The 26,481-nt window shown below is 43.1% G+C and overlaps 1 protein-coding gene across 1 annotated transcript in view; it reads left to right on the forward strand.

Moving 5' to 3' along the window:
• rtn4rl1a (reticulon 4 receptor-like 1a) overlaps positions 1–26,276 on the forward strand; it is an 86,179-nt gene extending 59,903 nt beyond the window's left edge. The window contains exons 2-3 of the mRNA XM_076751168.1: positions 21,160–21,614; positions 22,520–26,276. Coding sequence (XP_076607283.1) covers positions 21,160–21,614; positions 22,520–23,419 — 1,355 coding nt within the window. The 3' untranslated portion in view covers positions 23,420–26,276. The remainder of the gene's footprint in view (positions 1–21,159; positions 21,615–22,519) is intronic.
• Positions 26,277–26,481: the final 205 nt, after the last annotated feature.

Below are 26,481 nucleotides of genomic sequence, written 5' to 3' on the forward strand. Positions count from 1 at the left end.
TCAAGGAGTGTAAAGGATAGAGCCAGTTTATTACTTCTCACCATGTCTATTGGTTATGATAATGGGTTTCTCACCAGTCATTGTTGAGATCTGGGTGAAACAAAGGTAAAACTGCGAGTGTGCGCCACTTCAGTGAGCTCAGCAGACTAACGCTGATCCAGAAATAAACTGTGACGGGTCTTTACTCCAGAGAGTTTGGGTGGTAATTTTACTGTTGTTTTCTCTTCCAAGTAAGCAGTGACATAGTATTAATTTCCAAAGGCAAGGGATGTGTCATAAGCTACATTATTTCTATATTTGGGGGTTTCAGGTAAGGTTAGTAGATGTTTCAGGCCTGAACAAGTATTTATCTGAGTAAAAGCACAGAGCGCTCTTTATTTAGTTTGGGAAGTTTACACTGCAGCAACTCCAGCCAAACTCCCATTAGATGGTGTGACATTTGGAAAATCATATCCTTTCTCATGCAAAAGTGAAGCATGCTGTTATTTACAAACATTAAAGCAGAAATCTAACCGCTGTGCTGCTTGTTCAAGAATGTGCTTCTCTAGTAAGCTTCTGAAGGTTGGGCTTGAATGAACAGCATTTCAGTAACATTTTTTATTTATAACTAGATCAACCCTGCAATAAAAGAGCGATGCATGTCTTCTGCACGGATCACCAGCTGGCAGACGTTTTGCCTGGGACATGTGGCTTTAAGCTTCTTAGCATTACAGGATGTATGCAGCCATTATGTTATATGATAACTGGCTACAGCAGATCACATCAAGCTAAAAAAAAAAAATAAATCTGCTGTCGTCAGCTACAAATGACCTTATTTCATTTACTTCTGTGTGAAATCAAAGGCACAGTGTTTAAATAGTTATTGTAAATGTGTGTAGTAAATCTTCCACGGTTGATGAACAGAAGATGTGACAAACATCGGCGACGGTAACTAAGAGGCACGGGGCTTCATGAATGATCAATTCACTTATCTTAATTATCTCTTTCAGTACCAATAGAAATTATGAAGAAATCTCTGAAAAGTTGTAAAGGAGTAGAATTGTCCTTTAAGATGATGTTGCATTGTTTTCGTCATGATTCACTTTATTATCGCTCTCGACATTTTTGGAGTGGGCCTCTCCGCTGGTGCGTATTTGTGTTGGTTTGTGTGCGTCTTCGTTAATGTGTGCATGTGGGTTGTCTCGCCCTCGCAGCTGAGAAGCATTGCTGTTAATTACTTAGTTGTTAAATGTTGTGAGGGCAATCCCAAGGCCTTATGGGATGGGATGTAAATACCAGCTGAGCACAGCAGGAAGCTTGTGCGTGTGTGCGTGCCCGAGTGTGTGCGCAGTGTTATGCACATTCTGCAAAGTCAGAGTGTAATCGCTGTGTATGTTTTGTAAGGACCAACCACAGAGAGACAAGATAGTGCACTGCACTACAGGTAACAAATCCCTGTGCAGTGAATACATTGAGCAGAGAAATCTATGGAGTTAAAGAAGTGGACAAAATGGCTTCAAAATCCAATTTCCCAAACCTGCTCTACATTCAGCAGGGAATGCTTTCTCCTGAATACATTCGGCAAGCCACTCACTTTTAGTATTTTATTTTTTTTCTGCTTCTACCTATCTCTCAGCACATGCGTCATACAGTACATTTATGGAAGGCAGAGGTCATATGGAATATTGAATCCAGTATTAATAAGGTGACTGTGTGCTTGTTTACTGAGATGGACATGAAGGTCTCATTAGAGATCTGCGTGTTTCTGTACACATGCATGTCTGTGATACTGTCCATGCATGTTAATAAATGTTTTTCTGAGAATGTGTGTGTGTGTGTGTGTGTGCGTGTTCTCCTATTCTCAGCTCTGCAAATGCTCATTTATGGTTTTCCAAACGTTTGTTTTCTTAATCTACTTCACTTCAAAGGGGCACATGGAGAGCTGGGGGCATTCTAGCATATGGGCTCTAATTGAAGGAGAGACAGACAAACAGAAAGATAAAGACAGAGAGAGGAAAAATTGCGTTTGTGTGTGCATGTGTGTCTGTGTGTGCGCGATGGTGGGGAAGGTGCTGCCGTAAAGTTTACCTCAGTGCAATGAGACACTTTACCATCATGCAAAAACCCTGCAGCAAAAAGCATTTGTAACAACCCCTCTATCTGTGTGTGTGTGTGTGTGTGTGTGTGTGTGTGTGTGTGTGTGTGTGTGTTTGTGTGTGTCTTCAGGGCTGTCATAAACTGGCAGTAGAAAGTGGCATTTCTAAAAGGCATAAGCACACACATAAACACACGCACACTTATGTTACTGGCATTGCCCACCAGCCCTCTGCTAGCTGGAGTGAAAATGTCAACCAGCTCTCTCTCTCTCTCTCTCTCTCTCTCTCTCTCTCTCTCTCTCTCTCTCTCTCTCTCTCTCTCTCTCTCTCTCTCTCTCTCTCTCTCACATCTACATAAGCTTTTGTTCCCCCTCCGAATTTTAATATCGACACCAAAAATATACATCAAATAAAAGCGTTCCATTTCCTCTTCACGCAAAGCAGCAGTTGAACAACTTTGCTTTGCACGTACTTGTTTTGTCCAATCAGAGGTCTGAAACCCAAAAGCATTAGTTCATTATCACATATGACAAAGAAAAGGAACAAATGCTCACATCTGTGTTTGCCATGTTAGCTTAGAAAATGACTGAGATGTTCAATTGATTGTTAAAAAAAGTTGTTGTTGAGTTTTCTTTCGACCAACGAATTGATTAATCGACCAATTGTTTCAGCCGTGGTCCACACTAAGCTGCTCCAGAGTGTTCAAATATAAAAACTCAAGCCCTGATTAGTTTAGGGAAAGAAACAGAGGCTTTGAAATATGACGAAGATGCCTGGTAACATGCTGCATGGCAATTAAGTTAAAAAGCCAACTTTCTGTTGCCTATATCTTTCTGTTACGATGATCTGATGACTCATTTTAAATGTCAATATAGCTGATTATAATGGGGCAGCCGCAGTCGTTCCTCTGCAATTATAAAATGTGATTGACGTCCTGATGCGGGAGCACAGTAAATACTGGTTGCGTGGTAGTTAACAGGTAGTATTTATGAGAACAACTGGATCGTGAGTTCGGCTGTGTTGGAACAGTATATGTGATCATGGAGAGTAGGAGGGCACAGAACGGAGGTTTAACCTGTGGTGTCGTTTGCCAGCCTGGAAAAAGGGTGTAGAGCAAGAAGAGATCCAGAAGTTTTCCTAATGTTCAGGCATGAAAACAAACTTCAAATGGCAGTGAAAACACACAAGCAGCTTGTTCAAATTTAGCTGGCACAGTATGAGTGTAGACTCAGAAACACAAATAGACCAGAAACCTCCCCTTCTAACACACACACACACACACACACACACAAACATGCACACACACTGCCTCTAATTCTATCTCTCACGCACATCACACCACCAGTTTTAGCAAAATCTTTAAATGCAGAGAATCACAAATGAGGCATCAGAATTCAGAGCCACACTGCATGGGTCAACCCTAATTCAGACACATTTGGGAGTAGAGGAGGAGGAGGAAGATGAGAAAGAAGAGTGGAAACAGAGTGTGTGTGTGTGTGTGTGTGTGTGTGTGTGTGTGTGTGTGTTGGGGGGTCAGAGGAAGGTGGTACAAAATGGGTGCGAAATTGAGAGGATTATGTAGCCAAGGTGAAGGTGGATTGAGCGGACGGACATAGTGAGCTGCGAAGGAGGACGGAGTCGGGGATACGCATTCATAATTCATTTCCAGCTGGTGTGTGCATTTTGTGTGCGTATGTGTGTTTTTGTGTGTATGCGTGGGATGGCATGTGTTTGTGGAACTATTGAAGTAGCACACGTTTGTGGAAGCAAAAAATGTGTGTGTGTGTTCATGCATGCTTCTTAGCATATAAATGAGTGTACGGTGTTGTGTGTGTTTGCACGTGTCGTACTCCACTGAAGTGATGTGTGCACAGGCATGTGGGCGTGCGCGTGTGTGCCTGTGAACGTATGTGCTTTTGTGTTTCCGTGTTTTTCAAAGGGCGCTCACAGGTGTGTGTGCGTCTGGAGGTGGTTTTCGTGCGACGTGTGTGGCCTTGAGGAAGAAAATCAAAACATTTATGGAGTTGCAATGAGTGCCGTTGCCCCTGTGCTGAAAAAAGATCAGGGACACACGCTTCTCTCTCTTCGTTAGTCGCCTCAGGTGAGGGAGAGAGGGGAGTCACACTGCCTGAAATAAAATGTTTTAGTTTAATTCAAAATCCTGAATCACGAACATGTCTTTTGTTGAAGAAGCCTTGTCCTTGTGTGTTTGTGTGTGTGCTTGCAAAGCTTTTCTGTCACCTATTGAGGACCTTTTCCAGTATAAACACCAACTTTGGTCCCCAGTAGCCCCCATGGGGACCAAAGTCCAGTCCTAATGAGGCAAAACATCATTTCTGGGGTCCTGGTTAAGGTTAGAGATGATGTTAGGTTAAGGTCAGGGTTGGACTGCACAATGAATGGAAGCCATTGTAATATTCTCCCAAGGATAGCTGCGCACAACGTGTGTGTGTGTGTGTGTGTGTGTGTGTGTGTGTGTGTGTAAAAAAAGACTGAATTACTTCTGATATAAAGAGAATCAAAACGAGACATTTGAGAGAAAATTTGCTACCCAGAGTTTAGTGCTCTGTGAGGGCTCAATAGTGACAGGTCTTCCCAGAAACCGTGTTCCAGTTAACCCTGGATAATCAATCATTCAATCTGCTGTCAAATGAAATAAACTGAATATAAACTGGGTGTACAAGGTGTCAGTGGGGTCTAAAATAGCATTAAAGGTTGATAAGTCAATGTAGCAGCAATTAAAGCCTTGATAAGGTATTTAAAGGTCTGACACACTGTTTTCCGCTGCATTACATATTATAGCTTACCAGTCAGTTATACCAGTCAAAAGTTTGGACACACTTTCCCATTTATTTGAATGAGAAAGTGAGTATTTGTCCAAAGAGACCGTGTGCTAACGTTTGCATGAATTGGATCATTGCTTAGGCCTGTCATGGGAATTTGTGTCGTTTATTTATGAAATCCTGCTGGATTTGATGTCATCTCAAAAGGACAAACGTTACGATCTACAGACTGACTTCGGCTTGATGACGTTATGCAAAGGACCCAGGCGTCAAACTACGTAGCTAATGGGGAAATATGAGTTTTCAGACAAATGGTTGGAAGACAAGAAATCTGAATGGTGTCTGAGGTCCATCTCTGGAAAGAACCAAGAGGTGAAGCGTCAGAAAAACGCTAAGGAATGCACACAGCAGGTCCCCATCGCGCTTTTTGTGCTACGCTATCGTCCCTACCCACCACCGCTGGACCTGTAACAACAACCACTTCATTATAATGTGCTGCTGACCTCCGAGTGATACTGGGCGCCACTCCAGTGCTGCACGCAGAGTTTCTGCGTTGTCTAAAAACAGCAGCAAACACCAATCTCTCAACTCAATGATCCCAGATTCAGAAATTCACCTGTGGAACACATAAAACAGGGTACATAGTCGGTTTAGCCTCAACAGAGTTCAAAATTTAGTTATTAAATACTGGTTATAGAAGTACATGTAGTGAAATCTTTGACCTCCACTTCCTTTCATTGTGCCGTAACATACATAAAAAAGACAATAATATAAAGAATTGATATATAGTAGCCTAATAACAAAGAGTGTATGCGTATCCAAGTAGTGGTTATGGTCTCCAGGAAATTAATGTAAGTCTATGTAAGTCTATGCGTCTAATCTGTGTGCGTGTGAGTGAGAGAGAGAGGGAACAAGATTGTGCTTCTAGTCTTGGTTTCTATTGGGTTTGCCACTCAGTTCATTCTCTTGGGCTTTGTTCCCACCCCACCCATCTGAATTACACTGCACTGATACAGTGGTCCAAGGAGTGATCACATGTTTGGTAGTGCCATCTTACAATCAGTGTACGATGAATGTAAGTGCATTGCTGATGTAACCGCTCAGAACTGGAAGAGGTGATGAGGTCTCAAAACGTATGGCGAGAGAATTCCTGCATGTAGCCTGTAGTACGACCGGAGGTATGGAGAGGCCATAAACACGGGAGCTTAAGAATGTGGTGACAAGGTCAGAAGAACTAAGACCCTGAGAGTGAAAAGAAACCGAAGGAAAAGAAAACACACAGGAATAATTTACAGCAATGACAACACGGAGTGAATGAACAGCGGAATGAGGAGTGATTCAATTATGGGGGCTGGGTGTAGGAATATAAATTGTTCTAAAATCTTAAGCATAGCCTGAATGATTCAAAGTGGTGCCATGCCACATAATTTCTGCTTTGCGCCCACTCAGACGCTCCACCAGTGCAACCAAAAGCTTTGTGCTCCACTCTTTCTTGAGAAAAACACATCAAAACATGCCATGTTACAGCTGCCGTTCCAAGACAAACGTCAGCACTGATGAGCATGATTATACATACTAGCGTGGACACAGAGAGAAAAACATCACCTTGAAATGCGTGGTTCAAATCAAACACCAGTGGAGATTCACCACTTCATCAACTCTTCTATGACCTGGATGAGAATCTTCACTGACAAAACATCAACTAAACTGAGAAAATAATCCTTCAGCTGACTGCAGCCCTGACGACGACGTCTTTTAAAACCTCTCAACGCTGTTTTCTGGAAACCTACAGTATATTTTTACCACAGAAAATGTGCCCACATCTGTAAAGCTGCTGTCATTTTTTTTTTTTCTCTGAATCGGCCTCACACTGTATAACAGAAGTTATTTACAGAGTAAATCTAGAGTTTATTTTTAGAAATATCAGATTTCCAAACGTGTGTATGCCAGTATGCATTTGGCTATTTTTATCTGTCTTCAACGAGGGTGCAAAATTCAAGAAAGTCACAATTCAGATAAGCAGTCCTCCCCAGGAAAAAAGGAGTATATCCGCTGAACTTGTCTGAAGGCAAACTGCCTGTAGTGCTTCATTTGGCCATGTCGGCTTGCTGCTTGTTAAGCAGCAGCGAGGGTGGGGAAACCTGGTTAAATGGAGTGCAGGTCGGTCAATCAATCAGCCAATCAGTAACTTTATTTGTCCCCAGTGGGGCAATTGGTCAGGCGGCAGTGGGATGCATACAGTACATTTGGCACACATTAAAGGGTGTCATACAGTATGAGGCAGCAGGTATGACGTTGAACGTCTCTCAGCTGATAATCAAACAGCAGCAGGTGGTAGAGATGCTGTAGTAAACATCAGTCTTTTGACAGCTTGTGAGTAAGACTCTATAGTATCTCTTCTATTTGGATTCAGCCCATACACACTCTGTGCATCATGGTTTTAGTCGTCTGTATCATTCACAATGCTGTAAGTGCCCATTACATTTTGTTTATGTGCCACACAGAGTAGTCGATTCTGGTTGGTATAAATGGCATGTTCCGTTTTGTGAGCTGAATTCAAAGCGTGAGTGGAAGAGTGGAAACCGTGGCAAATAGGCACAGTGACGGGTTTTGGAAAGCACCCAAAGGTCACACTCAAAGGTGGGGCGAGACACGATGATCTTTTAAATGGGGATAACGGAGCGCACTAGACAGACTGCCCCTGAAGGCATAAATGGTGCTACACTCGTTTATGCACCTGAACAGTGATGGAAGTAGTTGTTTGAGGAATGAAAAAGAGATTTTGAGGAGTTGAAACCCTGCCGACTGTGTCACATACACCTGGCCAATCACTGTGGTGAGGGTGGCGGGGCTTCACCGAAAAGGCTACACCCCCTGAATAAAGAAATTAAACGAATTATTTCAAACATGCATATTCAAAGTGTTGTAGATATCAGAGTTTATGAGGTGCACCTGAATGCACCATGAAGTCCCACTGTGTGTGTGCGTGCGTGCATGTGTGTCAGACAGCAGCCACCCAAACATAACACAGACTGTCCGCAGAGTTTTTCCATATTTTGGTACACACATTTACCTGCCGGTGTGGCTGACAGACTTCCGGGATTTACTCGCCAGAAGGAAAATCTGCTCTCCCACCTACACTTGGTGGGTATTCATTTCAGATCTATTGGTGCAATATTGTTTGATTTGCTGATTAATTTGTTTATTGTGCTTGTTCATATCGCGATGACAATGAAAATATGATTTATCGGTCAGCATTACTTCAGTGGTGCACTTTGTCTGAAGCACATTGTTGCCTTTAGAGACACAAAAACCACTGAAGCTGATGATTGGGTAAGTAGGACAGCACTTGCAAATAGGCAATGCTTAAAATGTATTGATTTTCACTTACTGGGGTTTCCGCATTAGGTTTGAATCATTCCTTACAATATTCTCAAACAGGAACACTCAGCTTCTTCTCAACAGAGTTAAAAGCCCCACATCCATAGTGCCTCCTCATAAGTAGTGCAGTATATTTAGAAATTTAATGGCAGTCAGGATTGTTTGGAACACAGCAGAGTGGATGATTGTAGTGCAGGAGTGGTCTGAGAGGCTTCTGCGAATGCTTTAATATGTTTAAAGACATTTCGTGCTGTGACTGAGTCACCATTGGACTCCACTGTAGCTCCGAGATGAATCCAAGCTGTACGGCTGCTATCCTCAGTGGAGGAGAAGGCTACAAACTTTTCAGAGCCACTTTTCAATCATACAGGCGGAGAGTATTTTATACCCCAGACAGATTTTCGCTGAAGTATCTCGTTAACTATAAAAAAGGACCTCCATAATGGAAGGGCAATCCGGTTCATGATCTAGAAACAAAACACAGCCTCATAGGAACCACAGAGGGAACGTGGGGGGGGGGGGGGGGGGTCAGCATAACAAACTAGAAAGCAGAAGAAGAGCAGGGCGAGGCGTTTCCAGATCAGTCTAACCTTCACAGAAGCCAAACACCGTGACTGATGGCGGACTTTAACCGGCAACCTTCAGATTAGCCAGATGCGATGACTTATTGAGGGAGTTTCACCGACGTGCGCTTCTCGCTTCATCCATCTCCCTTTAGCTGATGGAGAAAAGCTGTGACACCTCCTCCTGTTCTCCCGTCATACATCCTTCCTCTCCCTTCCACTGGCCTTCTCATATTTCCTGACTGATGTCTCCTCTCCGTTATTTCTCTGTCATTTCACCTGAACGTTTTTTTCCCCTCAAGCGGCACGGCGTGAAAAATGTCAACAAGAAAAAGCAGGCCAAAGGGGTTGCTAAGCACTTTGCTACTCTAATATCATGCTAATGGTGTTGTGAGAATGGCTGAATTGCTGTCACTTGAAAGCAGTTACAAACAGTTCAGTTTGACACTCCGGATTTAGATGGAGGGGGTTGATCCGGCAATTTCATTGCAGCACAGTGCACTGTATATGTAGTTGTGCTCTCAAGTCATTAATCATTTTGTTGCTGTGGGTCTCACATTTGTCAGCTGCTGGATAACTCATTTTGGAACTGAACAGATCGCATCAAACGCTGACAGTTCTATAGTGTTTAAAATCATTCTCCACGGGGAGCCCGTTTAATGAGACCTGATGCCGATCTCCCCCTCTTGATTGGGCCAATTGGACTGAAAAATGGCCGCTGCCTGCCCGTGATTGGCTCAGTCAAAGGCAAGTGTGCGAGAACAGCGTGTTATCCGATAAAACAGCCCGTTGACAGATGATCCCTCGGACATGTCACCGCGGCGAAATCGCTCACTTCACTTGTCATTCTGGATATTTGGATTTGCAGCCCTTCATCTCGCTCGCCTTCTGCCGTCTTCCGCTTTTCTTCTCTCTTCTCTCGAATCTGTGCATGTCTGATTTACAAGTGTAATCCCAGAGCATGACGGAAATTTCTCGCTCTGAGAGCCTCAAAAACAAATACTGTGGAAACAAGGTGCAAGAGCGTAGTCATTGCTATGAAAGATGCATGCAATAATACGTCCTGATGTACTTTTAACAGTCTTTGTAATAGAGACAGATGGGAAACTAAACGAACAACAGGGAGGAGAGCGGAGGAGGGTGACAAAGGGTGATTCATACCTGCAGTGTAGAGAGCAGGGAAAGATTTAGTCACAAGAAGAGGAAGAGAGATTTTCCCTGTGCTGGGGGAATTGGACAAACAGCTATTAAGAGAAGAACCAGTTCACCCCGATGCTGCACTTCCTCTTCCTGTTCTCATTGGCCTGTTGGACAGGCTCATTTCTCGCCGCTCTCCACTGAGAATATCTGCCAAAGAGCGTTCCAGATCCAGTGATGGTAAGACACAGGAGGGCAGCCAGCAGCTCAGCCATAATCGCTGTGGAGTGTGTGTGGATGTACATGTACATGCACACATATATTGAATCTGTGCACACACACACACACGTTCATACACACCATCTCAGCAGACTCAGATGCCTTCTGCCAGATCAGGGTCAGTCAGTTGTGAAATTCCTGTGATTGGTGTGTACTGTATTTGCTCCACTGGGGTATACATTTGTGTGTCAGTGTGTGTGTGCGTGTGTGTGTGTGACTTTGCAATTTGCATTCATGGCTGAATGCCCTTTCTTTTACTTTCACCTACATTTTCACCCAAACATTGTGCTCTCTGCTTGAAGAGGAACCTGATCACCACAATTTACAATAAACAAGGTTTTCTTTGAATACCAGCAGCTCAGATACTCAGACAAGACTTCTGGTAATAGAGAGTGAAGAGAAAAATGGTGAGATAATGCAAATGAGCGACTGACTGTGCACCAGAGTACCTTAGACGTAATTTAGGAACAAGCAGTTTAAATACAGTTCTATGCACTGCAGATGTTGTTCTCAAATTCAGTTGTTAAGGAGTGCGTGGGTTTCGAAATTAGTCTGTGATGCCTGAGGAGGAGGTGCCACACCTCCTCACTGAAGTCTGAACATGGCCTCTCTTTCCCACTGACACATGTCACCCTGTCGGTCTGTGTTATCGTCGTGGTTTCAGTGAGGCAGGACGAGGCGGAGGGCAGCGATAGCAGCAGCAGCAGCACTGTACCCCTGCTCACATCTTTCCTCCTCTAATAGGCACGAGTTAAATAGGGAAAGCTGTGACCTGCATCATCTGATTATGCATGGAGAGTGTGCCTGTGCCTGTGTGTGTGTGTGTGTGTGTGTGTGTGTGTGTGTGTGTGTGTGTATGAGAGGGAGGGGTGGGCAAAGTTTTTCTGAGTATAATTAGAGCTTGATTAGTGTTGAGATAAGCTTAGCCTTTCAAATGACCCAATTACGGCATGCAAAGAGGGTAGAGGTTATTTTTGCATTTTCTCTCTCTCTCTCTCTCTCTGTCTATGTCTCTGCCTCGCTATCTCAGTCCCAAACACACACACACATGCAGAGAGAGAGAGAGACATATATGCTCGCCTGATCAGAGTAGAGTGTGTGTAGTTTTTAATGGGCCAGGATGTTGTGTGCTGAACAGCTGTCACAAGGCCGGGCCAGGGGCCGAGGGGGCCGGAGCAGAGAATCAGACGACTGAGAGTGCGAGGCAGTGGAGAAAAGACCACACAGGGCCGACGCTAATTAGAAGATACCTTGAGAAATAGCTTTCAAGCAGGCCTTCTTGGATTTGTTAAACAGGCGAGGTACCACTTAAGGTGCTTCATGATAATGAACATCGATTTTTCTTTCAACTTTAAGCACTTTGCTTCCCTGCTGGACAGAGGCAGACAACACCGCTGTGCTGGAGATCCTGAGGTTAAAGAGTCTGCAGTTTCCCATTATAATGCAAAATTTAAAGGACCATAACTGGAGGATTTGCAAGTATTAGCGCATTAATAATGGCTGCTTCCTTTGGTATACCAATCTGTACGTTTTTAGATTTCATCCTTTCCAGGCAGCCACTGATGTTCTTGTTATGGGCCTCAACTACGGTGGCCCTGAAGTGCAAAACGCTAACGCAAAAGAGAAAACACGAACGCAAAAAAGAAAACACAAACGCAAAAGAGAAAACACGAACACAAATGAGAAAACACGAACACAAAAGAGGAAACACGAACGCAAATGAGAAAACACGAACGCAAATGAGAAAACACAAACGCAAAAAAGAAAACACGAACGCAAATGAGAAAACACGAACGCAAAAAAGAAAACACAAACGCAAATGAGAAAACATGAACGCAAATGAGAAAACACAAACGCAAAAAAGAAAACACGAACGCAAATGAGAAAACACAAACACAAAAGAGAAAACACAAACACAAAAGAGAAAACACGAACACAAAAGAGAAAACACGAACACAAAAGAGGAAACACAAACGCAAATGAGAAAACACAAACACAAAAGAGAAAACACGAACGCAAATGAGAAAACACAAACACAAAAGAGAAAACACGAACGCAAAAGAGGAAAAGCGAACACAAATGAGAAAACACAACAACATTAACTCTAACGGAAGAGGTAGGTACCTTCGGGTGGCATGACTTGACGCTGATTGGACGACGTCTCCTGAACAATCCAGCTTCCTTTAAACGACTCTTCAGTGTACACAAACTTATTTTAATGTTGTGAAAAGTTGACAGCATATCTAGTATGACGTCATATGTATGCCCGGCATCAAAGTACTCTTTGATAATACCAACTAAGTCTGAATCACCAATCGCGCTCATGTTTTGAAACCGATGCGTTGAGGTAGGTTTACTTCCTGGTAAAGAGACGGGCAGTGACGTCGTCCAATCAGCGTCAAGTCATGCCACCCGAAGGTACCTACCTCTTCCGTTAGAGTTAATGTTGTTGTGTTTTCTCATTTGCGTTCGTGTTTTCTCTTTTGCGTTCGTGTTTCCTCTTTTGCGTTCGTGTTTTCTCATTTGTGTTTGTGTTTTCTCTTTTGCGTTTGTGTTTTCTTTTTTGCGTTCGTGTTTTCTCATTTGCGTTCGTGTTTCCTCTTTTGCGTTCGTGTTTTCTCATTTGTGTTCGTGTTTTCTCTTTTGCGTTTGTGTTTTCTTTTTTGCGTTCGTGTTTTCTCTTTTGCGTTAGCGTTTTGCACTTCAGGGCCACCGTACTCAACTTAGGAGAGATGTGCATCCATCACAGTGAGCACTTCACAGCCGTTTATTTGACACCGCAGATGCGCGAGCAAGGACGATTTTGAAAAGTTTGGTGGTGTGTTCAAGGACACTTCAGTCAGCTGTTGAAAATCCTTGCATTTGGTAGTTGTGTTTTCACAAGACAGAACCAAGAAGACAGCTGATGAGCAAATGTGGACGTTGTAAAAAAAACAAAAAAGGTTCGCATCAGTTTGGTTGTTTCTGTTTGGCAAGCAGCACAATCAGGGACACTTTTAGTATCCAAGTTTCAAAGTTCATTTTCATGGTGTAGTGAATGAAAAACACGGTCTGTCTGGAGGGTTCAGTTCAATCAAAAACGTCTGGGCTGCAAGGAAATTCTACCATCATCATCATCATCATCTTCACCATTCATTCATTTATCTACCAATTGTTTTTCTATTAATTGTTTTGGGTTAAAAAAAATGTCAGGAAACACAATTTCTAATTCCAAGACTGTAAATTAAACCCAAAAGTCATCCAAGTTTACTCTAATAGAAAATTGCTGATTATTGTCTGTCAATGGCCTCATTGACTTCATGAATAAGTAAAACAACAACATTTCAAAGGCACGGCCAAATTGTAGAAAACATGAACAAAACACAGAGAACTGAAAAAAAAAAAAAAAAATAGAAAGTGAAAAGAGAATTCTGATGGATTTAGATCCATAAAGTCTTTTTGGGTCAGCAACATTTCATTCTACAGCACTCTGTAAACTGACAGGATCAAGCATCAAGACAGGGATGTAGATACTCTCGTGTCTGTTTTCGAGAAATCAGTTGCGACTCGTACTCTGCCCGGTCAGCCAGCGATTTGCTTGTAAGCTTTGTTTGATTTTTTGGGGGGTGGGGGTGGGGGTGGGGGTGGGTGGGGCGGTGTCAAAGAAGTGGGACTTTGAATAAAAGAAACTTTTGAGAGACCACAAAATAGTAATTCCTAGGCCACAGAGGATCAGTGGTGCAGAGCCGGCGATATTGACCTGATTTGTCTCCAATATGAAGATGGATGTAATGGTTATGTACTATATTACATGAGAGGGGAGGATTATATAGTGCAGAGATATTTCAGCTGTGTCTTTGAGGCAATGACGCCATTTAAATCTCTCATTAACTCTGCCAGAGATTTATCACCATTTGAATGAGCAACGCTAAATGATCTTTGGGATTATGCTAAGCTAAATCAACCACCAACAAGAGAGGAGCAGCATCTATATTGAGTGTCTGAGCTCGACGTCGTCCCTTCTGCGCCCCTCTCTCACTCCCTGCCTTCTCGCCATTTTTGTAAATTCCACTCTTATTCCTCTCCTTTTTCACTCTGTTTAGCTCTTGCTTTTTGGAAAAAAAAAATTGTATGTTTTCTCTGGTTAAATCCTGCCACTGCTGCTTAATTAAGGTTGATTATCTGTGTCTGCATGTGGGTGTATGCGCCTGCGGCCAGCGTGCATACATGTGTGTGTTTGAGTGTGTGTGTGTGCGTGTGTGTGCCTGTGCACCTGGATGCACAGGAAAAAGCGTTTGAGCGTGACGAAATGTTTTCTTCTTCAAGTGAGTACGCATGTGTGTTATGTGTAATCAATTTGCAAGTGTTTATCGGACTCACCTCGCAGAAGGTCATAGATTTAGCTGGCAATTCATCGGAAGTCACAGTTGTGTTCTGTGCGGAGCAGACAGACATTTACACACCTACCTATATAATGGTCTACGCTTTGCAGTAGATCCCTGTCATCCCCATCATCCTTTTTTAGCTACAGTCTCCCTCGCTCTGCTCTCTTTCCCTCCCACACCGCCACGCTGTGCCTCTCTTCCCTTGCCTCTGCTTTCATGTTTTAAGAGCTCCTCATTCCCTTTGAGTATGATATTGCCCATTCCTCCCCTCCCTGGCATTCCTGCTCTCCTTTCCCCTCCCTCTTTTACATTCCCCACGTTCTCCTTGTGTTTGCCAGAATGAGTGACAGGTGTCTCCTCCAGATGCCAAGTTGTAGTTGGGAGGTGGTTGTGATGATGGCCTGACAAGCAGCATGTGTATGTGCTTATGTGTTTTTTTTTTCCCCCTTTTTCTTTTCTGTGTATGGGTGTGTGTGTGTGTTTGTGTGTGTGTGTGTGCGTTTTTTTGTGTGCATATTATGACTGGTGTGGAAGGAAGGGAGAGAGACAGAAGAGGGAGATGGCTCTTGTAATTGAACCCTGGCTGTGCTTGATGAAGCTCTCAGCAAATATCTAACCGGGGAAACTAAGATGAGAATTTAGACAAACAACCAGCAGGAAACTGACGCAGAGACAGAGCGAGCAAGGGAGAGCACGAGAGAGAGAGAGAGAGAGAGAGAGAGAGAGAGAGAGAGAGAGAGTTTTGATTAAAAAGGCACCACTTGCTGAAATGGACAATTACTGGGATGAAGTGAAAGCAATGCGTGTGTACAAAAGGACAAAAGGACATCATCACCCGTGTGATGATTAGGATGCAGTTTAACATCTTTGACTGTGCGGTGCAGTAGACAGTAATCCATTACCTTACTGAGAGCAGAGCTACACAGTGTGCCCAAAAGTATGTGGACACCCCTCTAGCATACAGTGATGTTAAGCTTTTCATTTCTCAAAAGAGGATACAAGCTGTTAGCCTAGCTTTCTAACCTTAGCAGTGATTCCTGCTGGACTTTACTCTTGGTGTGTTAGTGTTGTGTTCGTCCTGCATTATACAAAGGAGGGGTTTAGGTAGCTTAGCGGTCTCTCCTTCATGGGTCCAGTTGTGGTGATGGCAAAATGTTAAGGCTAACAACTTTGGTTTGGTTCCTAACATCGCATGTAGTGATATTATTAGCTTTTTCTCAATATTTATGCTGATTTCTGAGAAATTTTTTAACATCAGTTCAATTTTCAGACAATAACGTGCTTCCAATTTTCCAATTTTTTGACAATTCAGGGAAGGCGATTCCCTGCATCATCATCATCATCGCGATACGCTCGTACACAAAGCCACGTCCATAAAAAATTGGTTTTCCCAGTTTGCTGTGCAGTCCGGGCATGCACAGAGCCGTGACCTCGGACCTCAACACGATCCAACACCTTTGGGATTAACGCTGACCTTATCACTCAACATCAGTGTTTGATCTCACGAATGCAAATCCCTGCAGCCAGGTTCAAAAATCATATGAAAGGCTTTTCCAGAAGATTGGAGGCTGTTATTTGGTAGCAGCAGATTATTTTTTTAAAGTATTTTTGTGGCATTTTAAGCCTGTATTACAGACAGTGGAGAGACGACAGGAAATGAGAGAGAGAGAGAGACTCGGCAGAGGTCTCTGGTTGGACTCACACTGCAGACACTGTGGTTCATGATCAGTGTCTGAGCTACATAGCAGCAAATTAATGCCCATGGTTTTGGAACGACATGATCAACAATTACTTGCCGTTCGGTGTCCGTCTGCTATATGTATGTATGTATGTATGTGTATGTAGTGGCTGTGAATTTTACTAATTTAATTGTAAAGCATTACCGTTCAGCTCTTTTACACATGTTAGATGAAAAGTACGTCTTTGATTGCTCCCTTTTCACTTTTCCCACGTTCATGTAATCAAATTTGGAAATGATTTAGCACAAGCAAACATAAGACAATTAAGCTGCAGCCCACATACCACTCTCCATCTTTGTTCAACAGAGCACCTGGCTGACAAAACCACTGAAAAATATTTCAATCTTAAGAAGGTGTTAGGTATCAAATGAGCTTTAAAACATTACACCTCTTCACCAGAGATTCATACCAGGCGCCAATTGCTTTAATGGAAACTCGCACTCATTCATTTTCCTATTTAACAGCAGTATATGGGGAAATGCTTCATGAAGAATTACTGGTGAAACACATTTTTATGTACCTTGATGCTCCTTTCTGGGAGCCGTTACAGGTTTGAGGCTTGGCTTAATGCCACCTTGATGCCTCGGCTAATTGCTCTTTCGCAATTAGTTGTGTATTTATGTACGTGTTCCAGGCTGCACCAGTGCTGTGGAGCTGACAGTCGAAAAATCAGTAGTAAAATCCAAGGATGTGCTGACTTGGAGTTAAGGTGTATGAAAACATGTTTTTAACGCTGGAACACAAGGTATCAAGAATTTGTTGTTGGTGCAGGATTGGAGATTTTGCTTAGAACAGCTTATGCATTATCTAAATGCTCACACTATTGAAACCTCCAACTGCAAACCATTTTTTTTTTTCTCTTTTGCAGCCTCACTATCAAAAGCAGGCTAACACTACAAGTGAACAGAGATAATTCCATGTTTTACGAGGCACATGATAAATAAATAAAATGACTGGAGGCTGGTTGGAGATTTGATGCCCCAGGTGTCAAAGCCATATGGCAGTCAGCGGTTTTTCCATCTAATATCATAACTTGAGTCTCTCAATCTGTAAACTTTAAAACACCCACAGTTAATCTGCAAGTGGAGATGTACACACATCTGCACACATTTCTCTCAGATGGGCAAGAAATGTATAGCTACACAAGTAGGGTTTAATAGCAGATAGATAGAGGATATAATAATGGAAAGAATGAAAGAGGCAAAGGGGAGGATGAAGGAAAATAAAGATATAAAGCGCTGATGATGAAAATACAAAAAGAAAAAAAAAAAGAAAGACTGCAGGGGTAAACAGACGGCAGCGAGGACGCAAAAGCGATTGGAAATGCAAACTAATGCTCCAAGCACTATCAGAAGTACACGTCAAGCAGACTTGTACTGAAGACAATTTGAATGTAATATAAATAAATAAAGAACGGGACCAGTGGGAGCACCCGATCCATGAGTGGAACATCACAAACTTACGCTAACAGCTGACAAGTCACAATTGCCATTCGTGACGCGGTTGACGTTTGAACACAGAAAATGACTGTGATACCTCATTTCCAGAACCCGGTCTAGTCACATGTACAAGCGTACTTCACCAAGATATGATGACCTTAAGATGTTAAACAAGGAGCTAAATGTCACTGTCATGTCATTTTGATAATAACATCTTTAAGCTCAAAGCATCTAATAAAACCTGAGGCAAAAGGTTAAAACAGGCTTCTGTTCAATCCAAGAAAATACAGCTCAGTCAAGTGCTGTGAAGTTATTCTCACTGAGGAGCGCAGGGACAAAAAGTCACACATACATTTGAACGTGCATGTATGAATCACATTTTTACACGCGTATACATAAGCAGCAAATAGCAGCTTTATACCTAATTAACACACGCAGCAGGCGGGGCAGAGCAGCATATGAAGATAAAGCTGTGGAGGAAGGGAAATGTAAACGCTCTGGAGAAAGGAGGCAGAGAAGCATGAAGCAAAGGGCAACACAGATGAACAGATAAAGGAGAGGAGTAGAGAAGAGGAGGAAAGAATAGAGAGATAAAATCACTTTGATGCCCAGCGGGACTGAATGCTCACTGTATATTCCAGCTTATAACAATACTGTTTGACCAATCAAACCTGTGGGCAGACTGAGGGAAAAAAAAAATCTGTGTGAAACAGATAACAGTTTAAGGAAGAGGATCGGGGAAGAGAGAGAGAAAAGGGAGACGAGGGAGGCAGAGGGTTGCACGTGAAACGCTGTAAAGAAGCATCAATAATAAATGTGAATTGATCACTGTTAAATATTTATTATGCAACCCTCCTTCAACCCATCAGCGGGCCTATCGATACAGATGCATGTGACGTGGCCGAACTGTTTAAATCAAAACGTCTCGTTAAACTGAATGAAAATGTGAATAAAATTAGTCTCTGTTTGATTTCCATTTGATTTAATGTAATGTGCAAATGTAAATATTTCACCTGACACAGCTGTGAAGACGTGAAGGCAGAAGCAGACAGAGTCATAGGGTTGTCAAACACGTAAAAAATATTACTGTCAACTAGAAGCGCAGTTTCTTTCTTTGCCCATGTTTTACCTTTACAGCAAGTTTCATGAAAATGGGGCCAGTATTTTTCCCATAATCCTACTGACAGTTAGTTGATGATTTAAGTTTGTACACTGGCTAATTATGAACATAAAATGATAAAATGGCACACTGTATATTAACATGTCTATAATATTATGATTAATGTATCTTAGTCTTGTAGATAACTGAGAGCAGCTGTGTGAGACTGCAGAGGTGCTTTTAAGTTAAACGACAATGCTGATTATTAGCAGGTATAATGTTTACCATGGTTACATCTTAGCTTAGCGTGTTGGTGTGCTAACATTTGTCACAATGTCATTAGTTTTGCAGGCATTTGGTTATAAACCAAAGATCTGGACAAACTGAAATACTGAATCCATCCAGTAGATGGATAGACATGTCATTCAAAACCACAAATATCAACCTTCTGGTGGCACTGAAGGGAAAAGTCAGAGGAGTAAATAAATTAAGGTTCATGTTCTCGGGATCATGAATGTCTGTACTAAATTTATATGCAGTACATGTTGAGATCTGTCTGCCTGGACTGGATGGATGGCAATATTTGTGATTGGCATTGCCATTGACAGAGCTACACTGGCAAAATAGAGGGTTTTTAATGATGTTTTCAGTAAGTAATAAAAGTATGTTTTATTGTTTCAATCATACATCATAAGATAAAGTTTGTTTTTTGAATTCATTCAGTATTAAAGATGATTGCACAGTATTGATTTGTTGTTGGTACAACAGGACAGATGATGGGCTGCTGTGATGGCAGCCATGGTGTGTTAGGTGGGCTTTTTTTTTCCTTGTTGTTGTTTTTTGTTTTTGGGGGGATGAAAAGGTCAGCCTTGTCAAATTCAAGAGGCACACTGCTCTCACAATATGTTTCAGTTAAAATCAAACACATATTGAAAGACATTCAGACAAACGCACTCAAACACATGGCGGCACTTGTGGGTTCATTCTTACGCAAGTGTGCAGAGCTATACAGTGCAGGCACATGTGTACCGCACAGGATAATACAGATCTGTCCTCCACTAACATTTCAGAACATGCTGTTCTTTACAGAGCAGCAGTGTCCTGGTCATCCTGACATCTGTCCATCACATCTGTCACAAACACACTGACACACAAGGTTGGACAGATGTCAGTACGTGATGTTCATATTGTGTCGTATCTCCCGCTCTCTGTTTGGGAATTACTTCCCAGATCAGCATTTCTCCACCCTCATCACTTTTTCTTCACCCCCCCCACCCCCCCCAGCCCCACTATACATCAAACACTGGAATGATCCAAGGCAGAAAAAAAAATCAAATGAACAAGGACAAGGGGAATCTGAAAACAAAAAGTAATATCCACTTCACAGGCATGCTGCAGATGATTCCCGCTTCATCCTCCTCCTCCTCCTCCTCCTCCTCCCCCTCTCTCCCTCTATCTCTTTTTCTCAGTTTCCCTTATTGTGGGAATGTATTACAGGTGTGGTGCGTGTTCACTTGTAAGCAGGAGAAGCATCGATTTTCTGTCGCCTTGAGAGGATAACCAAAGGATATAACACTGTGCAGTGTGTGACAGGATGCTGTGTGTGTCTGCGTGTGCCGTATCATCAAGATTTGTTCAAGGAACACATAAATAAAAATGCGTGTTGCTCTGTGACAATCATACTACAGCATGATAAAAAAAAAAAAAAAAACACAAGACCGCACAAACTCTGCTCCAAGAAGTGTTTGTATACCTGAGCAGTGTTTTTATGCATCTGAGTGTGGCGGTGAGGGGGGCTCTTGGTATTAAAGGTTTTCAAGGTTTTTGCAGAACATGAAAAAATGGTCCCCTGGGTTTAGATTTTGAAACCGTTTAAGATGAAGATAACAGTAAATGCTAGGCAAGGTTAAGGTTAAGTGGTAAACAGTTTGGGAATGATTGAAAAATCCGTGTGGAGAATGGGCGAACGAAACAATCCCTGAATTTTGGTGTGCGCTTGTGTGTGTGTGTGTGTGTGTGTGTGTGTGTGTGTGTGTGTGTGTGTGTGTGTGTGTGTGTGTTTGCACGAGATTTGTGTCAGCGTTGTAATTTGTCTGCACTGAACCATGCCCATTGTTGTCCTTGTAAACTGAGAGCAATGAGTTTTTCGTTTAAGATGCGTCTGATAACAGGAGCTCTGCTGTATGAATTCAATTAATTCTGCTTGTCTTTCTCTCACGCTCTCTTTCCCTCCATCTCTTTGTATCTTTGTTCCATTTTCATCCTCCTCTCCTCTCCTCTCCTCTCCTCTCCTCTCTCAGGTTATGGTGGGGTGGAGTTACTCTTGGTGCTGTGTGGCCTGGATCTCTCTCTGCCCTGCCCTCGCCACTGCATCTGCTACACTTCACCTAGCACCGTCTCCTGCCAGGCCCACAACTTCCATGCCGTGCCGGAGGGCATCCCCGCCCAGAGCGAGCGCGTCTTCCTGCAGAACAACAAGATCCAGCGGCTGCTTCGCGGCCACTTCTCGCCCACCACCACCATGTTGTGGCTTTACTCCAACAACATCTCCTACATACAGCCGTCCACCTTCCACGGCTTTGACCGCCTGGAGGAGCTCGACCTTGGGGACAATCGGCACCTGAAGGCCATCGCCTCAGACACCTTCCTGGGTCTGGGGAGGCTACACGCCCTGCACCTATACCACTGTGGCCTGATCAGCCTGCCTCCAGGGATCTTTGCAGGCCTCAATAATCTTCAGTATCTCTACCTACAGGTGCATGGATAATAACCTCCTTTTATCTCTACTGTATATTGCATCTGCAGCCACAATCGCATTATGGTGTAATCTGTCCATCAGCCCGGCTCAGCACTTACTGCCTATGAATTGGATGCTGATCAAATGTTAGCTGTTATCCTGAGTGCTGGGAAAATACTGCAAGGCAGCCCTCCCACTAAAGTAATATAGCTTCTGCTGTGAACCACAGTAGAAAAACAATACAGGAATTGAAATCCAGGATGGAGTATGTGATTTCATTAATTACATGGTGGGTTTATGAAGAGCTATGACAAGCTTCTGCTATATGGAAGGGGCATCCAATCATATGATTCATTGGAAAATCAATTGATATTGATGCTGAGTGAGGGGGGTAAAGGTTACAGCTTGAATGTTTGACCGCTTACTTACGTAATCTACAGTTTGGTTCAACATCTTGTCAAACATACAGAAGATGGCACCTAGTTGTGAGTAAATCACAGTGCTCCACCTGAAACGTAGCAAAGACGATAATTTCCATCTGTTTTTTTTTTTCTTGCTAATGCCTTCTGGAAACTGTATAGATCACTGAATATCCAACCATGCTACATCAAAAAATAACACATACTCCCTTGATAATTTGTTAATGTATTCTGTGTAATAAGACAAATCTTTGTGTTCTATAATGCTTATTAATGTGATATTACTGGTTTCTTGTGTGAGGTCTGAACAGAGCTATAAGCCACATATGCATACTGTTACTGAAATCAATGCTACAACAGTATTCATAATGTTTATACAACAACAATATATCATAATGCAGTGAGTGAATGTAAAATGAATCATAAAATGATGTGATGTTCAGTGCAATGCACGGCACCGTGTTTTAAGCTTCTGTTTTAACCTTTCCTCCACCATCCTCGCAGGACAACCAGTTGGAGTTCCTGGAGGACGATCTGTTCATCGACCTGCTGAACCTCAGTCATCTCTTCCTGCATGGTAATCGACTTTGGAGCCTTCGCCAGAATACTTTCCGTGGTCTGGGGGTCTTAGACCGCCTGCTTCTCCACCAGAACCGAATCCAGTGGGTTGACCGCCAGGCTTTCCACGACCTGCGACGCCTCACCACCCTTTATCTGTTTAATAACTCCCTAACCGAGCTGTCTGGTGGTAGCTTGACTCTACTGCCGGCCCTGGAGTACCTGCGACTTAACGACAACCCCTGGGAGTGTGACTGCAAGGCCCTGTCACTCTGGGATTGGCTGCGGAGGTTCAGAGGTTCCACCTCCTCACTGATATGCGTTTCACCACCAGAGCTTGCGGGGAAGGATCTGAAAATGGTGAAGAAAGAGGAGCTGCCCAGTTGCTTATCAGGCGAGGGTCATGCACGTGCTGTGCCAGGTGGGGAGCTGGAGCACGGAGAGTCTTTGAACCACCTGAATCGTCACAGAAACCATCACAACCACCATCAGCGGCCGTACTTGCCACATGGGGACCAGTACAGCTTGCCTTCACCCTCGCCCCTGCCACGGCCACCTAAGGGAGGCCGCAGAAACTGTACCCGCCGGGGCCGCAAGGCAAAAGGGGGTCTCAATGAGGTGCAGGTACTACGGGAGGAGGGTGAGAAAGACTATACTCCAGATGGGGGTAAATATGATCCATCTGCAACTGCAAGAAGGAAGAACAAGTGCATCCCCAGAACTTCTGTCGGCCCACCAAGTGGGGTCCAGAGAGCCAATAATAAAGCTGGGTCACACCTTGCAGATTATATTTTCTGTTTACCATCAGCTCTGCTGCTGTCACTCATCTCTGTGATCCTACGCTGAGATAGGAGATTGACACTTTTGTGCTGGTGATGCAACCTTATGATTCATTCTCCTGAACCACCCTGCCCTGGCTCTTGAAATGAGGCATGCGTGCATAACTGTGTGTGTAACTGACTGTGTATAAAGAACATTATCAAATATCTACTGTCGAAGTGTCCCTGCAGTATTAAGGCAGGAAACTTTACGAGTCATAATCAAAACATAGAAGTCAGGGAAAATGATTGAGCCCATAGCTTTGATGATGTCACCAAGGGAAACAACAGGAAAACTTTACATTTGTCTCTGTGGCATCGATTGCTTCACTGAATTTATGTACTTATAAAAACTGTACAGCCAAATAGAATCAAAAGCCAGTGATTTACTGGAATAATAGCGTGAAGAATGCACGATAAGGATCAAAACAGTTCAAGGCTGAGTCTCTATGTTTAGCCCTCTTGACACAATAGTGTTCTCTCAGCGTACCCTCCATCTGTCATTCACGCTGAGACAAAGGCACAGTCATTCATAACTGTCACACCGCTCACCACAACAGCACCTTAAGATCCAGAAACAAAATACTGCAAAAACAAGAAGCAGTAAAATGAATCATCGCTTCAGCAGTAATAACTATAATCACTACATTTCTACTAATAAAGTGGTTTTACTTACATGTCTCACGGCAAGGTGAACCCACGTTAATGCACATCTGTATCCTTGGCTTCTAGTCTGAACTCTAAAAATCACCACTAGAGTTGTGACACATCTATATAACTGACAATTCTTCAAACTAGTCCTGTTGAAAGGTGCCTGTTGTCCTTATCCTTGCAACCCATCAGCGTAAAAGCCATTCAGAGCTAACCTATCGTAAGAGGCAACTGGCCACAGTAGTGTAAATGAGCGAGTGAGTGAATGAGTTTTTGTGTTACTGTCTGTGTGAGTGTGTGTCCACTAAAAGAAAAAAAAAAAAAAAACAAAAAAAAAACAACTAAAGCCATGCGGGTAGAGCGACACTAGAGAGCAAGAGTGCCTAATGAGAGCCAGTGGCCAATGAGGACAAACCAAGGAGGTAACAGACAGTTTCATTCACTCTTCGACCTCGCTGGCTGCAAAACAGAAGCCTCAACAAGCCTGAAAGGTCAACTCATGGAGGCCAAGGAGAAGCTGAGCCCTGAGCCTCACTCACAAACCTTCTGACTCCCAGAAACTCTTATGCACTTTCCTCCTGAAACGCCGTGGAGGATAATGAAAAGAAAATGTATCCTTCAAGCAGAGATGATTCAATCCAAATAGCCACAGGAGGGTTTCAAATGCTGGAAAATAAAAAAAAAACAGCCCTACAATCAGGGAGAAGTACTGATGACCACCACAACACCGCAATACATCTCCTGCAATGGTAAAATCAATTGCTGATAGCGGAAAACAGAGGCAGTTGAGAATCTGTGATGATCATCGCAGGGCAAAGGGACCGACAAACTGCTACGGAATTTCTTTATTTGTCCTCTCTGGTGTGTTTAGCGCACTCCAAAACAGATGGACTTGGCCATATGTAAGCCCTGATTGGAGAGTTGGATTTTAATGCTGCTACGCCTGAGAAGAGCCCTTTCTGAGGCTCGGGAGTCTTCTTCAGGAAATAATAAGGACAGAGAGGACTACGGGACACAGTGCCCTGCATGAACTGGAGCAGGTCAAGCACACACACCCCTGATAAATCCTGATCACCTTCACAGCCTTCCTTCCTGTCCCACTGCAAACTACTAACCCCTGTCAGTCCAGGGCGTTCAAATCCCAGAGCAGAGCGCCACAGATTCTGTATAGGTTTTGACTTCAGACCTGAACTATCGCGGAGTCATTCACCCAAAGTCTGAAGTGCTCGTTTACAACTTGTGAAACCTGTACAGATACACACGGGCCGTCCAGGAACCTTAACTAGCCAGAAATGCTAAAAGTCTCTTTAATTCTTCTAGCATTACAAGTTATATTTTAAACAGGAGCTGCCACTGTATGCAAAGTATGACCTAGCTGAAAAGCTACAATCATGACATGCTGACAAAAAGCACAAAAAATGATTCGTATGGTTCGCTGACAGCCTAACAACGCGTGGTTTGGATGGGAATCCAAGAGCGGGGACCACATTTGTACCCGGCTTGTGCGTGTTTCCTGCGGAGCCCCGCCTTTTCGTGTCTATCTATCTAAATGTTGGGGACGAACAGAAGCCCGTCGCTGGTGTCGTTCTCCTGACATGTAGGATTAGAGACCTCTACTGGTGAACTTGTTCGTGCTGCTGTGAACCCAGAGGTGATGTAAATTGTGTCTGTTTATTCCTGTGAGGATGACTTTTTTTGAAAAAAAAAAAAAAAAAAACAGAAAGAAAAAAGAAAAGAAAAGAAAAGAGAAGAAAGAAAAAAAAAAGAGAAACTCTCCATCGTGTCTCGGTAGTTCCCTAAAAAATAAACAGGGAGCTAGGGGCTGGAAGTTTATTTTTTATTTAATATGATTACTATCATTCTATTTTTTTTTTTTTTCCAGTTCTGTCTTTTTTTGTTTTGCTGACTCATTCAAGATAAACAGCACACTGCACTGCCCCCCTCCTGCTCCTCCTCTATTCTTTTCTATCCTCCCATTCCTCCCTCTGTCTTTCCCTCCCTCGCCTCCTCCCTCCCTCCCCGACTGTCTGCTTATTCTCTTCCTCCCTCTCCACCTTCCTTGCTCTTTTCTCTTCCATCCTTGTTGCTCCCCTCTTTCCCTCATCTATCTCTTTATTCTTTTCCTCTCCTCTCTTCATTTGTGCAACACAAATGTTTTGTATGTGGTTATCAAACAATGCCAGACTCAAAAGCTGTTTATAAATAACATTAAACAGAAAGTGTCCTCAAATGGCTGAGGTGGTCTCTGTTTGTTTGCCTCCCTTTTGTCAGCGCAATGCACATCTGTCTGTGCGTGTACGTGTGTGTCAGTGTGGCTAATAGACAGACCTCCAGAATGAGCCCTGAGGCTGAATGATAAGGCAATGAAAGGAAAGAAAAATGGTTAAAAAGTAAAAAGGTAATGGAATGAGTACACAAATTCATCTAGTGCTGGAAGAG

The sequence above is a fragment of the Chaetodon auriga genome, chromosome 15 (assembly GCF_051107435.1).
Source record: "Chaetodon auriga isolate fChaAug3 chromosome 15, fChaAug3.hap1, whole genome shotgun sequence".
Classification (NCBI taxonomy): Eukaryota; Metazoa; Chordata; class Actinopteri; order Chaetodontiformes; family Chaetodontidae; genus Chaetodon; species Chaetodon auriga.